The 15,987-nt window shown below is 37.4% G+C and overlaps 1 protein-coding gene across 2 annotated transcripts; it reads right to left on the bottom strand.

Moving 5' to 3' along the window:
* Positions 1-345: 345 nt before the first annotated feature.
* On the bottom strand, positions 346-12,210 carry LOC142495419 (uncharacterized). 2 transcript variants are annotated; one of them, XM_075600905.1, is made up of 10 exons: positions 12,066-12,210; positions 11,663-11,742; positions 11,343-11,408; positions 11,111-11,158; positions 9,458-9,508; positions 9,083-9,148; positions 8,104-8,151; positions 5,591-5,641; positions 2,815-3,938; positions 346-533 (listed from the first exon to the last, which is right to left on the bottom strand). In XM_075600905.1, exons 1-9 carry the CDS (start codon positions 12,112-12,114, stop codon positions 2,820-2,822), a joined length of 1,578 nt encoding a protein of 525 aa, XP_075457020.1. In that variant the 5' UTR covers positions 12,115-12,210; the 3' UTR covers positions 346-533; positions 2,815-2,819. The 2 variants fall into 2 exon arrangements, with proteins under 2 accessions (XP_075457020.1, XP_075457022.1); XM_075600907.1 differs by having other exon boundaries at positions 5,609-5,641.
* Positions 12,211-15,987: the final 3,777 nt, after the last annotated feature.

Below are 15,987 nucleotides of genomic sequence, written 5' to 3'. Positions count from 1 at the left end.
TACAAAAGTAGTACATGCTTCGCATTTTGTATTTCTAATTTATTTGCATATTCATGCCCCCAATAACATTGAAACTCTGCCTTTAACTCCACCCCAGCGTCATTCTTATATAATGGAGGAGTGGTTTGGGATTTAAATAAGTCTGAGGGTACTGTAGCAGTCCCTGCATATCGTACATTATATTTTGGTGCTGGAGGCACTGGGAAATAAAGTGACTTGTCCGAGATCACAAAGGAATTCGGATCAGGTTTACTCACCACAAAATTACATTGTTTTCTCCCTGTGCTATGTACCCCAATGGAATGGTACAACATAATCAATTATAAATAAAACAATCAATACAAATATTGTCATGCACTTAATTTATTATATTTGTGATCCAAAGCTTTCAAAATCATTTTATGAACTTCAGTACATACAGAAGTGAAACAAGACATGTTTAATAAAATAGACAGAACAAGTAACTAAACTGTAAATTTTGAAATCCGTTTCTTCATTCTCTATTACACTGGGAAAATTATTTCATTTTTTTTCTGGAAAAAAAAAAGAACATAAAATTAGTAAATTGAACATCAAGACTATGAGTATATCTACTATCATCATCTCTGCAATTGACTGATGTCATTATTGACTGCTACTGTTAGTCTACTGGTACAGTGTTGGGGGAATTATTTTGTACGTTATTTATTTATTTGCTTCAATCTGTAAAACTGACTAAGAAAGCAATATTTTCAATGATTAAAAATTGAATTAATATATAATTTTTGTATAATTAAAAAAAAACATTCTGGGGTTGTTTTCCTATGATCATGATTAAAGGTTAAAAATGCAGAAATATGAATCTCAGACCTATATTCCTGCTCACCCTTTTTTAATCCCAATAAATTCTACATCACATACTGTAATACAATGTGATGATTGTCAGATCTCCAGGACAGCAATTTCATATTGCTTTACAGTACTTTATTTTGTTGCATTTATTGTTTTCTAACTCCGTGAATTTAATTACCTCTTTTGCATTGTGGTGCATACATTTTTGGCTCTATATGCATACAAATATACATCAATTAATACTATTAAAGCTATGCATTAGTAACAATACTGTGTGTTGTGAAATAGTGCTATTGTGTAAAAATGTAAGAGTTAATCCAAGGTGGGCCACAGTTACAGTTCACATTCCCTTAGCTTTTTCACTAATTGTTACTACCAGCCATGTGGGGAATAATACAAGACAAAAGGAAAATAAAAACAAATATATATACTATTGTACTGTAATATACTGTAGGTTCAAAGACATGTACAGTATAGTGTGCTTAATCAAATTCAGTTGCACTCATTCAGTATGTGATTGAGAATAATAGGTTCTTCTCAATATTCTTAATCAATTCAGATTGAATTAGCCTTTACACATAGGGAACAGAAGAAAAGTAAAAATATAGTGTACAGGAGTATTAATGATACATATAACCAAAGTTGAAAAACATTTGCACTCACACAGATTTCATACAGTAAATGCTCAACAAAGTTTGTTCAGTTAAACCCACAGTAAATAGACCTTAGAGAATTGTGGGTGTTCCCAGACGTAGGGAAAGTACTATACTATACAGGCTTGGCTGAGCATACTTTTTTTGGTGTGAATATATAAAATGCTTAGAAGTACTGTATAATGGGTTTTTAACTTTTATTATTTGTATAATTAATACGAAGAGTGGGTACTTTCACTCATGTTTTGTTTTTTTGGTGCGAAATCATTTTTGTGTTTTGGGTCTGGTTTTACCAAAACCTGATTTGTTTGGTTTTGGTTTAAAAAGTTTACCAAATTATTGAAAAAACATAACTTTCTAATGAAACATACCGTTCATTAGGTTTTGGCTATCACATACTTTAAATACTACACTATATTTCTGCCATACAGTACTTCTTTTCCCCTCTGCTTTATGGCTATTGGGACCTACTGTAAATCAATTAAGAGGTTTGAGAAGAGCCAAGTAGTCGTATTAAATGTAAAAACTACTGGATTTGATTAAACACTCTATACAGTACGTCTCTGAACTTATGTACAATATATTTTTTTCTTATTTTTCCTGCCCCCCCCCTCTCCCCTTCCCCTTTTGGTCGCTCTATACTGGAGATAAGTAAACAAGCATGTATGCTCACTGTTCTTTAGCTATTTCAGGCTCAGACTTTTTGTTGCTTTAACTACAGTAAGCCCACTAGAATGCATCCCATGCTGAAGAATGGTGTGTAAGGTACATACAATTGTAATCCACAACATTCAGCAAAATGCAAGATGGTTGCAATATCCCTCACTGCAGTGCAAAAAAGAACATAGTGGAATAAACTAGCTTTCCAACTATTGTGTTCTATAACCCACCACTGACATTTTTCTGAATTTTGTTTCAGCCTCAATTTCCAACAAGTCTCATATTTCAGAATGATCTTGTACATGGCTTGAAGTGTAAACATGCTTTAAAATAGGGCTGTCGAAACAGAATGACATCAATAACATAATAATGCTTCTCTAAACCTGTTGAACCAAGCTTACAGTATGTGTGTTGAATAACTTCCTATTAGTGACTGTTTTAGACTATCACAGTGAGTCTATTGCAAAAGTTATCAACAGCCATCAAATGCGTACATAATGTAAATAATACCATGTTTCTGTGCAGGAGAATGTTTAGTTAAATTGTATATTTATTTACAGGATTAGATAAGGTAACTTATGAATGTATATGTCATTTTATATATTTTGTATTTGACATGACAAAAAATAACATGTATAGCACTAAAATATAAAAAAAACACAGATTTTACCTTTGCTATATGCCAAGTATTCCCAGTAGTTTGCTAGGACTGCGGCCAGTGTTGGCACCAAGAGGTCCGTCAGTACCACCAAAAATATTCAACAACCCTCCTTTATTTCCCCCTGTCAGTCCTCCGAGAAGTCCAGTCAGTCCTCCGAGCCCTCCAGTCAGTCCTTCGAGCCCTCCAGTCAATCCTCCGAGCCCTCCAGTCAGTCCTCCGAGCCCTCCAGTCAGTCCTCCGAGCCCTCCAGTCAGTCCTCCAAGCCCTCCAGTCAGTCCTCCAATCGCTCCATTCAGTCCTTCTGTCAATCCTCCAAGAATTCCAGTCAGACCACCGAGCCCTCCAGTCAGTCCACTGGACCCTCCAGTCAGTCCACCTAGCCCTCCAGTGAGTCCTCTGAGCCCTCCAGTCAGTCCTCCGAGCCCTCCAGTCAGTCCTCCGAGCCCTCCAGTCAGTCCACCGAGCCCTCCAGTCAGTCCACCGAGCCCTCCAGTCAGTCCTCCGAGCCCTCCAGTCAATCCTCCGAGCCCTCCAGTCAGTCCTCCGAGCCCTCCAGTCAGTCCTCCGAGCCCTCCAGCCAGTCCTCCGAGCCCTCCAGTCAGTCCACCGAGCCCTCCAGTCAGTCCTCCGAGCCCTCCAGTCAATCCTCCGAGTCCTCCAGTCAATCCTCCGAGACCTCCAGTCAATCCTCCGAGTCCTCCAGTCAATCCTCCGAGTCCTCCAGTCAATCCTCCAAGCCCTCCAGTCAATCCTCCGATCGCTCCACTCAGTCCTCCTGTCAATCCTCCAAGAACTCCAGTCAGTCCACCGAGCCCTCCAGTCAGTCCACTGGACCTTCCATTCAGTCCACCTAGCCCTCCAGTCAGTCCACCTAGCCCTCCAGTCAGTCCACCGAGCCCTGTTGTCAGCCCTCCGAGCCCTAGCAGTCCTCCAAGTCCTTCTATCAGTCCACTGAGCACTCCAGTCAGTCCTCCAAGCCCTGCCAGTCCTCCAATCCCTCCTCGTTCCCCTAAAAGACCCAGAGTCTCCCTTGTCAGTCGACTGTGGGGTCCTTTACTTCCTCTTAAAACTCCAATTGTCCCTCCAATTGTCTGTGTTAATCCATCAAGTTCTGGAAGACCAGTGATATAATTCTACGTTAGAAAAAAACAGAAACTGAATCAGCATTACGCAGTCACTTGATGATTAAGTCCTGCCAAAGTAAGAGGGTTATGTACCAGAGTATAAAGCAAAAACATTGCACCAGATTTCTAAAGGAAAAGGTTATATAGGATGTCATGTGCTTTTTTTGCTTCGATAGATATGGGGCAGATTATTTTATGTTAAACAATTGGAGACCCTTTTGCAAGTTTTCCTGAAAGTAGTGCTCTACTTCTGATGTTGGGGAAGACTGTTATACCCTCCTATTGTGTATTTTTCTACTGATGCAGATTTGTTGCTCCAATTATTCCCCAGAATTTGCTATCTTCTAGCCCCATAGATGTAGTAAGTGTTATATGAAATATTTAACGATCAGATCATTTGTACACATTTGTTATCAAATCATATTAGTTTACTTATACAACTTTTAGACAAAAGGGGACACAAATCAGGATTGGGGATAGTATCTCAAAATAACTGTGTGTTTATTGGCTATTTTAAGGGTATTACTGCAGTTTAACCTATTAGATAAATGGCTTCTGCATAGGTATTGTTTATTTAACCGGATTAGGTGATTATCTGGGAGAGATACGGTAGCTGTAATAATGATAGTATCCATTGACTAAGGCTTGATGGTAGAAAATGGATGGGTTAGAAGATAGAGAATTGAAAAAGAAAACATAAAGCTTCTATACAGGTCAAAGCAGCCGGGTCCATTTCCTGGGAAAACCACCAAGCACTGTCAATGGGACCGTAGAAAGGTAAGTTCTAGGGCAAGATAATGGCCCAGATACATCAAATCGTTTTCCTCACCACTGCTTGATGTATCTGGGCCAATGCCCAAACTGGAGGTAGGTGAGTTAGTAAAACATCAATATTTTCCAGGGATGTGCTGGAATGTTTAAGTGGGACTACAGTAAACTGGAGTAGTTTAGAAAGAACGTCTTTATTTTTTTAAATTTAATTATCGAGCATTTCTAATTTCAAAGAAATGTTTATATAAATTAGTTGTATGGGGCCATTTCTATTTGACCACCATTTTGAATTTCTACAGAAAACACCTTATACTGTACAAGAGCTAAGCCCAAAATGACTATAAATGTGTAGATATACTTCACATAACTATAACATTTGTAATTTATTTTATTCCTTTTTAGAATGAGAGCATACATTTTAAAAGGCAGTAAATATATCTTAAAATGTTAAACACCTAATAAAAAATTCTAGGTATTCTGTTCCATTACTGAGTGAATTAAGTGTATTATATACAGAAGGTAAATTGGGATAAAAGAAAGCTGAGATGATCCACAAAAAACAAGCAGGGGGTTATTAATAGTCTGAATAAGAAATATCTGAATAATTATAATAATGAATCTGAAAAATATGCTGAGGAGAAACTGTAAAATGATGAAAACAAGTAACGGAGAAAGAAATTAGCAAACAATTAATAGGGGAAACACTAAAGAAAAGTGCTAGTAATCAAGGTGAAACTAGGCAAAATATTTCATATTAAATTGAATGATCTGTGATATTAAAGACCCCTCTGTCATGCTTACCACAAACATATTATGACAATGTGAATAAGGGATTAGATATAATCTATAAATAGAAAATGCTACAGTAAACATTCCACCATTGTTTTGACATTTCTGTTTGTGTTTACCAGTATTCCAGATACTTTTAACAGCAGCGGTTTCTTTAAAAAAAAAAAAAAAAAGGGAGAGAGAAAGAGAAAAAGAAGAGATTAAAATTAAAAATGTTTGGTTAACAAAAAAGTGGATTACAGATAATGAAGGTTTAATCACTCCCTATGGTCTCAAAACATCTTTGGTGGGTGTTACAGGCATTTGCCTCATTACAAAGCAAGCAAGCTCTTTCAGTCTTTTGTTTTTATTTTCAAATTTGACATACAATTTTGCAAAACTCATTTCAAAAGCCATTAAAAAAAAGTTAGCTTATTTTTATTTATTTTTAGGAATACATATCTGTTGGGTATCTGAATCTATTTATATATGCAGTCTACTTTTTTAATTAATCTATTTAGCTGGTCATGAAAATTCAACATGCAAATCTCTTTCTAAAATAGGTAACTGTATTGTGGAACCATTTGGAGTAGCTACTGTAATTTGTATTCTCAAGAGCAATTACAGTATTAAAAAGTCTAGATTTACTTAGTACCGAGTGACCTTGTACAAACAAACATTTGTTTTAGCTATAGAATATATATATATCATGCATGCACAGTACTTGGGGCAGTGGTTCTCCTTTATTAGGAGTCCCAATATACAGTATGAAGTTCTGAACAATATTCTGTTATAATTTCACCTGACACTGTAAGTTATTTTATATCGGCACATGTTTTTCTAATTTGGAGTGGTCTTTGTTCTTTTTTTACCTTAATTTCAAAGAAAGATTTAAGGTGGGCCACCTTGGCCATTCCAACACTATGTGGTCAATTTTTCTCTTTGTCACCAAGATAAGTTTTTACGTCTGAATATGTTGGTGACATTTTAGTTACATATAAAGCTGTTCCGCTGAAACTGAAACATCTATGTAAGGTGAGAATCAAGGGCCACCGATGGTGCGGAGACCGGACATCAGCAAAAGTACAGTAGTACTCTCGCCAATGGAGGACTGGGACGATCGGGTGGTGGGAGCAGTGAAAGGTGAACCTAGACCATGTCAAAGTTAATCAAGCCTCCGGTTGACCCCTCGACTTATAATACTGTACATTGGACTATAAATGATCACATTTATATAGAATTGTGAGTGCAAATTTACTTTGTCTGTATACATTAAAAGGTATACTATGGGGCTGATGATCAAAGTCTCCAAGAAGCAAAAGAGGGGCAAAACTGGTGCAAAAATCCACACCAAATGTATAAAAGAATCAAATCCTATGTGAACAATGGTGATTTTTCCCGTAGTAAATGAAGTGCTGTTTTTGTTGCTCCAGTTTTGTCAAACTTTTTCTGCTGGGAAACTCTGACACATCAGCCCCCATATATTTTTGGGGTTTTGTTTCCTGCAGTATGTATGAAATGTCATTGTTCGCCAAGGAATAATCTATTCCTTCAAAATAGCAAGAGAGCACATTACAGATCCCACATCATTCTACATACCTGGAAAGACACTTTCAAAATTTATTTTTGTAAGTTCACATTCTAAGTTTATATACTTTTATTTAATTTACAATACAACACTGTCTTGTTTCTTCTACCTCTGCTTTTGGTTTCATTTTTCCATTAATACTGTGCGCCTGAGGGAATTTTAACATGGACTTGTGAAAATAGAATAATCTGGGATAGCAAACAATAGGACTGTAAGTGTAAGGACAGTTGTTAGTTATTTTACAATTATCTCTATTTATCTATTTTCCCCGATATGAATTAAATAATTGCATTATTATATTTTCACATTCACTGATGTTATTTCAAGTTTTATTTTTAACACTAAAACTCTACGTACAGTATATAAATATCACTAGTTGTATTATTAAGTAGTCCATTAAGTTATTTCCAGTTTCTCTTGTATTGCAATTTAGTGGTATGTGGTTATGCCAGGATCCTATTCACAAGCAAATATAAAGGTGAGAGAAAATGTTTTAAGATATGTTGGGGAACAGGGTCTTAGAATAGTTTTGTGCCCAAACTGGTGAGGTATAAAAATAATATTTTCCTTAAAGTGTAAACAGTACAGGACCCAATATGGCCTGTTGCTGGGTAAAAGTTGTGATAATATTTTTTTCATAAGCTGTTAGCTACTGTATCTGGACAGCACTCTTTGGATAGCGAACTACTTAAGTCTATAGCAATACAGTATTTGGTGCACAGAGAAAAAGCCTTTAGCCCTTACAGACATCTATCTTAATAGACAGAAAATAGAGTAATCTCCAGCATGCAAAATATGGATATTACTCTATTTTCTGCTCACAGTATATGGAAATTACTTATTTTAAATTTCATTATAGAAAGTTTAATTGAGTACTTTTTGCAAAACGTACAAAAAGGTATGTTGCAGATATGTTCCTGAATGGTGCAATAAAAGTTGCTGTCACTTTTTCCCCCCAGATTCTTAAAATAGGAAAACATTTTCTATTTTTAAAAAGTAATTGAAACTCTTTCAAAAGAGACAAATCTAGAAAGTAAATGATTTTACCAGTAATCCGCATGTTGGTGTAGTCACTGAATCTAGATTTAGATCTTTCTGGAATAAAAAAAATATGTACATGGAAAAAAAACAAAAAACATACATATGCATTTCAAAATACATGCACTGCAATCAAGCGATCGTACTGTATGCATCAAAAGAGAAGTGGTGCAGTATTGGGATATAATCAGTACCATATAGTATGACTCAAAGAAACTAATGATATTGAAATTATATGACTTTGTCTTTGTCATAGTCTATTTTTCCGCATAATAGATATTTTCAGAGGCTTGTGGGGATTATGTAGCAACGTCTTCCAGCTACAAAAGTGGGGTAAAAAAAATAGCTCTAGATGAAACAAAGAAAAAAAATAGCATACAGATGCAGCGGCCGTTATTCGAACATTTCACAGCGCCGTTTTCGTGTGCTCTGCTGTATTCCACGCGGCATTCACGCGGCCAATCGCCCCAGGCACACTTGTTTACCGCGGTTGCTTTGTTTGAATTTCATGGATTCTGTATCTTTATCCATGGCAGAAATGAATGGATTGTAATGTGTACAGTACTGTGCTATTGTGCTACTGTGTCAATTTCAGGTGTTAAAAAACAGAACTCTACAATGCCATTTTCTGCACTCGCAATTTAAGGCGGGAAGGTTGGATGAAATCACGCGCCATGATATGGGTATTCCGAGGTATACAACGCGTGAAGTGATCAAATAACGGCCGCTGCATCTGTACATTGCTTTCAGTTGGATATTTTTTCTTTCATGAATACTGTATGCATTTGACACCACTTATTGCACCAGTATTGTAGCCAGAAGACTGATTGTGTGTATCCAATGAGTGGCTTGTGAACTAACTGCTGCACTAGTTTTTTGCACTAATTAAATGTTAACATCATTTTTGTTTATAGTTTCTGCTTTTCACCTTTACATATTACAAGAATTATAGCATATTTTAATAAAAAGAGAAATACATTGGTTTTACCAGCAAGTAAATCACTGTCCTTAATAGATTTTGGAGTGTGCCATCCACGTCCATAAGTAGATCTTCCTAAAAAAAACAATAAAAAAAAGTAAACACAAAGCAAACGAACTATCAAGCAATGATTCAGCAATGCAATTATGTGTAATGCAATGTTTCCCCGTGTTTATGGAAGTAACCACATTTAGACTATTTGGTAGTATGTAACCTATTATCATAAAATATTTACTATCAAGAGTAATACAAATTGTATTAATAAAAGCTTCATATTCAGAACAAGTATACAGTATGTGACACAGACTAGTATTTTAACTTAATATAGAAAGTTTCAAAAACATAAGATACAAAACAGAGAACACAGAAAAAAAGGTATTTTACTATGGTTGTATCTGTTCCCAGTGGATTTTTTAGTGTACAGCCGGTAACAATCTGAAATAGAATATAAAGATGACAGTTTATTGGGAACCTTCAGTATTTAACTCAATTATATATTACAGAAGTATATATGGCATGAACTTATTCTTCATTTATTGCTTTAATTGTGTTTGTAGCAACACCGATGAACTATTATGATGTTAAAAAATGATGTCTGTAATTCAGAATGTATATTTATTGAATTAAGGGATCAAAACATAGTAAGAGGGATTTCGTAGCATTTTTTTGTGTAAAACAAAGCAATCATGCTAATTATGTTTCTCTTGAAGTACTGCAGACACGGTTAGATATTGTGGTTATGGCGGTTGAAATTTAGTGTATAAAACATGTAGATCTGGGCATACATTAAAACATGTACATATCTAAATTGTTCCCTGAATTAAAATGTTAAAAATATGTTTTCTGATATTTGTCCAAAGGGCTTCTCTCAGTGCTAATTCACACATAATTCAAAACAATTGCTCGTTACTAAACTTTATATGCCATTTAAATATTATTGTTGCTTATCATACTGATATACTGTATTTGAGGCCTCATCAAATACTGTATAAAAGGCTTTGTAGTCTTTCACTGACATACAGTACAACTATTGAATATAATGTATGCTGCAAAGCCACTTCTGAATGCTTGTAAAGAGTTGAACTTTATTCACATACTGTAAATGGGAGTGAATATGCAGGTGTTCAGCATCTTGAATAAGAACCATAGTCACATTGAAGTTCATACTATATTAGCAGTTTTGAATCAATCAAAGCTGCATTTTCATACATTAATTTTAAACAAGGAGGAAAAATATGTTATAAGTGTAACACCTTACATAGGAATATAGTAGGTGGGCATACGGTATGTAATATGGGACATTACAAACAATGTACTATAGGTTCATTACAGTCAACTTGTATTCTATATTTGAGCTGACTCAGGTCTAAATTTACTAAGCAGTGCTATGCTGTATTGCACCTCAAGGCCATTACACTTGAATGGGCATTAAACCAGCAATCCCTCCCTCATTTAATGTTAGTAACTTGTCCCCACACTGCAGAGCATGCACTGCTTTCTTGTAAAAATATGTTTTTCTACTGTTAAAACATAGTATTCTTAAGCTACAGCTTTTGACATTGCTATGGTAGCCTCTTGATTGGACTGGGCTCTAGGAATCACTTCATTTTAACCTCCCGGACACCCAATATTTCAAACACTTAAAATACATCTCCTAAAAGAAGCATTACGTTTAAAAAAGAAAAACAGACGTGGGAAGGGAAAGAAGAAATCTCTTAAAGTAAAATAATAAAATGCAAAAAAATTGGCGATCAGCACAGACTGCTGCTTTAGGTTTCAATGAGGCTTAAAACCACTTGGTATATTTGTGTTCGAGTTTTTAAAGAGTTAGGATAAATAACCTGGGTAGATTCAATCAACATCCAATACAATTCTATATAAACTAAGTATTAATGTATCTATGTATATCCTCTGGACAATTGTTCATAAAACAGTCATTTTCTTTTTGCAAATATTTTTAAAATAAAATGTCATATATTTTAATGCTGATTGCACAATCTCTATAATTCACTACAAATGCTAAATGGAAACACTTACCACAAGATTTTGGATTGCTTTGATGAGTTCACTTTTGTTTTGTATATCCTACAAAATCAATTAATATATAGTTCAATAAGTACTGTACAATAAGCAAAGGTGTAAGCACATGAGCAAACTTTGGAAGCTCTTTTTAAATATGTGAGATTTACAGTATAACTGCAGTAGATAATCCCAAATTTACAATCAAACAATGAGATAGTCTACAGAGAATAGGAAATATTCAACATACCTTGCATCTGTCATATGCACACAGGACATCTGCCAGGAGACTAACAGTTGCTGGCAGATTTCTAGTCTACAAAAAAGCAAAGGGGTTCATAGTATAATTCTGCAAATTCCAAAATAATCTATTCCAGACATCGAGTCACACGTTACAGGTGCAGCACATGTTACCTCTCCTATTATAGGCTGTAACGCAGTAAAAAACAAACACATTTACAGTAGTTAACAAGATAGCACAAACATAGCAAAAATAGCAAAGACTTTGCACTAAAATGCTACTTTGAGCATATCACTTCAATAACTATCACGATGATAACTAATACTTACCAATGTCATCTGTAGACAAGAATTGGGATACAGTTGAGGGCTTTGACCAAATCTCCCAATACTATTAGATACGACAGGAGCTAAAAGATAAATACATAAAACAGATGTTACAGAAAAGGTGCTCATTTTGACTTTTTGTTTTATCAGTATACTAGGTCCCCAATGTCTCACTTGAAAAAATCCCAATAATGTTCTTATGTTAGTAAATACACTACTATTTCTAACTGATAAAAGAATGGATTATTAGAGAGAACCTTGACCATTACATTATATACGCTTACGGTTTACAATAGGCAACCTACAATAGGCAACTTGTCGTTGTAAGGTATAGAAAAAACTAGTTATGATATTTATATATATATATATGTGTGTGTGTGTCTGTGTGTGTGTGTGTGTTACTCACTGAAGCAGCAGCTGATAGCTACAAGCAGAAAAGAAATGGTAATCTTCATTGTTGCAATACTTGGGTATTGAGTCTTCCTCAGTCTGAACACCTAATTCAAGAAAACTGTCTGTATAGAAACTTTCAAGCAGCACTCAATTTATATAAAATTGAGCTCAATGACCTGCATCATCAGCTGAAAAAAACCATGAAATTAACTTTGAAATATTAGATGATTGGCCAAGATAAAGGATTTTTAAAATTGATAATGTTGATCCCTATTTGTCATGGTATGTTATATGGATGAGCACAAATGGCGCCACTTTGATATTTCCTGTTTCCCTGTGGTAGAACAAATACAAAATTACCTTAGAGATCATATGGAAGAAGATTATTGACATACAGTACTATAGCTTAAATACAGATCTAGCAGAATTTATTACCCCGGCTAACATGAAATAATGCACAACATAATCTGGAAAATAAAATGTGTTAACTCCGTTATCATTGGTTTTAATAGGGCTACTGTTAATTAATGAGCTGGTGTTAATGCAACACATCACGTTAACTGGTGCAATAATATCTGCAACATCTGCACTTTAATGTATTATTCTGCAAAATCTCTGCTTCAACATCCTTTCAGGTAAGAAATATTTTCTCACTGTATACTTTAGAGCAGGGGGGCGCAAACTTTTTTCCCTGTGCCCCCCTGCCGGCTGTCCCCTCACTCTCGCGCCCCCCCCAACCCCAACTTACCCTCGCTCCGGCGTAATGACGTCACGTTGCCATAGCAACGTGACGTCACATGACCTCGCAGCGTCATTTTGACGCCGCGTTGCCATGGCGACGCCGGGAGGAAGCCGCCGGAGCCACGGGTAAGTATGGTTTACAGAGGCCCTGCAGCTCCCCCGGCACTTAATTTAAGTGCCTTCGGGAAGCGCGCGGGGCCTCTGTAAACCCTGCGCCCCCCGTCGGCAGTCTCGCGCCCCCCCTGGGGGTCGCGCCCCACAGTTTGCGCACCGCTGCTTTAGAGGACAGTTCTCTATCTTCAGTGCTTAATTTATTTGTCTGTTTTTTTTCTAGGTTAACAGTACTAGTATTTTAAACAGGCATTTTTATGTCTCTGAAAAGTAGGTGGACACAAGTTTATTTATAGAAGAGTAAGAACTAATGAAAATTTAAAAACTGACAGTGGACAACTCAGTGGGGCCATACCGGATACATATGTAGCACACTTTCCCGCATCCCCTGGAAGATGTGTGGCTACGGTGGTGTGTGTGTGCAATACCTGTGGCTAACAGGAGGCCTGTACTTCCGCTGCTGGGAGCCTGGGGTGTACCTGAGTCGATGATCGGTAGCGCCTCCACCTGTACAGGATTCTATTATGTGGAATGACCCCGTTACATGAACCCCATGCAACAAAACACACTTGGGTAAGTATTACAGTTTTACAGCACAGACTACGATATAAAATATACACAACCACCATGGTCACGCACGACCGTACCTTTCAGAAACCACCCACCTGGTGTCCATACACTGGTGATATAGTCCCCACCACCTGAGGTCCTCGAGCACCCAACCACCCTGGTGTCCCCAATTAAATAATCCCTCTCAAGAGTGTGGTACAGTGCTGCCCTATAAAGTGTGTAAGATGGTGCACTTGTTGGTATGATGCAGTACCTGCCGGGTGGTCCACACCCGGTAACGCTGATATTGTACAGGAGTCCTATGATCCGATGATGATCATGTGGAGCCTCCGCCTCCATGCTGGGTGGGTCCTGCATGGTTGGTACCACCATGGAGAATGTCTCTGTGTTTGCAGGTGGGTGATCTGGTCCCAGATCACTACGTGCCAAGATGCAGCTGTGTACTGGCTGAGTCCCTATGCTCTAGTATAGTACTACAGGGGCAGTGTCCCTATCTTATGGGCTTGACCATGCAGCAACCACAAGCTGAAGTGAGTCGAGGCCTAGATGGGGCCTAATGTAGTCTAACCTAGTGCAGGGGTCACTGAAACCCTGAACACGCACACCCTAACCTTCTGCTGTCCCAGCTCTGACTGGCGTGGTCCTCAATGAGCAATATGTATCTACGTGGCCGCAGGGGATTGCTGCAGCCTGATTGGCTGGTTCGCGTCATGTGATCTGGCAGCCCCAGTGGCTGCTGGGTGTTGTAGTCCCCCGGTGGGGCCTTTGTGTGTTATGGCCACCGCTCAGGACCTCCTGTGCATTTGCTGGGTGTAACAAGATGGCTGCCACACTTGGAAACCTATTGCTCATGCGCAACTGCTTCTGCTTCTGCGCAAGCATATACATGATAGTAGGGCGCTGCCATGGGAGTCGCCGGTAGCCTCCGGCGATCCGGTTGCCTCTTCACTGGCAGCGCGTTCACCCGCTGTGTGGAGGTAAACAAGGGGGACCAGGGATCGGGGGAAAGCCCCTGCTACTCATACAAGAATATAATAAGTCTTTTGGGTGTGCTGGCAACTAACACAAACAGAACTATTTAACAAGTCACAATAAACAGGTAAAGATCCTGATGACTGGAGAAGAGTAAATATAGTCCCACTTCATAAAAAAAGTAAGAACTGGCTGGTAACTATAGACCAGTGAGCCTGAAGTCAGTAGGGGGGGAAATTATTGGAAACACTGTTAAATATTGTTGAATATCTAAAATTCAGTAACTTAGTATACAAGATCCCAGGCTGTATGTTTTTACTAGACATGTTCATGTCAAACAAATCTACAATAGTTTATTTTTATGAGTGGGTGACTAAGGTAGAGCAGTACATGTAGCTTATCTATATTTTAGCAAGGTCTTTGACAGTATCCCAAATAGAAGACTGATAAACTAGTTGCAATGATTGTGATTGGATTGAAAAGTGGTTAGCAATATTTTAGCTGCCAAATTAGAGTTATAATAAGAGATGTTCATAATTAAAGAACATTCCTTAATTGTGCATCAACAGGGACCATGTACAGACTTACCTACATTATTATTATTATTATTATTATTATTATTATTATTATTATTATCATTTACTTATAGTTTGCCAACATATTCTGCAGCACAGTACAATGAGGTTGGAAAATTATAACAATAAAATATCAAACATTAACATACGTCGGTACAATAGGTAAGAAGGGCCCTGGTCAGAGCAGCTTAAAATATTTAAGGACCAGTTGATACATAAGATATAGGGGGAGAAGAAGGTTGGTGTGTTTGAGAGCTGCTTCTTACAGTATGTGTAAGAGTTGGAGTTGAGAAAGAAGTAAATGGAATTGTGCGGAGATAGTTGTGAGAGTAGGATAATGTGGGATGGTGGAAAGGCTTAATTATTCATCTCTAATATTTTTCCAAAGTCAGTACCAGGAAAGTGGTAACACCAGGAGCATCAGTGAATGGCAGCAAATGGCTGACATGTTTGCTGTGACTGGTGTAGTTTTTAAGACAGCATGAGTTTAAGTGAAGATATCCAAAGCAGGCAGCAACTGCACAGGTGCAGGGGAGTGGATGACGATCCTCAAGTTGATCAAGCTGTGTCTTTTCTTCTGAAGTTTACCCTATTCGCACTGGCTTAGTGGACAGGAGTAGTGAGGATGATGTATACTGGGACCGCCATTACTGTGGCTCTGTTGTTCTTTTTAAGACAGTCTGAGATAAAAATACTATAAAAGCCTACCATTTGAAGCCCTACATTTTGGTAGCAAGGGCTGAAATTGCTGATTTTTTTTATATGTATGCGCTACCTGGTAATTGCTTGCTTTTCAGGACAAAAGACCTAGACATCACAGAAGAAGATAATTCATAGAGTTAATGTATTTGGCATGTCTGACATACTAAATGGTGATGAGCACTTTGACTACAGTACCTCTTTGATAAATGTGTGTGTGTGTGTGGGGGGGGGGGGGTCCTCTGAACATGCTGACTGCTTGATTCC

The sequence above is a fragment of the Ascaphus truei genome, chromosome 5 (assembly GCF_040206685.1).
Source record: "Ascaphus truei isolate aAscTru1 chromosome 5, aAscTru1.hap1, whole genome shotgun sequence".
Classification (NCBI taxonomy): Eukaryota; Metazoa; Chordata; class Amphibia; order Anura; family Ascaphidae; genus Ascaphus; species Ascaphus truei.
The sequence above is the reverse complement of the archived record's forward strand: the minus strand, read 5'-3'. Positions and strand labels throughout refer to the sequence as shown.

Coding starts and splice junctions, on each gene's coding strand:
- LOC142495419 (XM_075600905.1), bottom strand. CDS start 12,114: ATGAAGATTACCATTTCTTTTCTGCTTGTAGCTATCAGCTGCTGCTTC. Junction 11,409..11,662: donor CTTGTCTACAGATGACATTG/GTAAGTATTAGT, acceptor GCTTTTTTGTAG/ACTAGAAATCTGCCAGCAAC. Junction 3,939..5,590: donor TGGTAAACACAAACAGAAAT/GTCAAAACAATG, acceptor TTTCTAACGTAG/AATTATATCACTGGTCTTCC.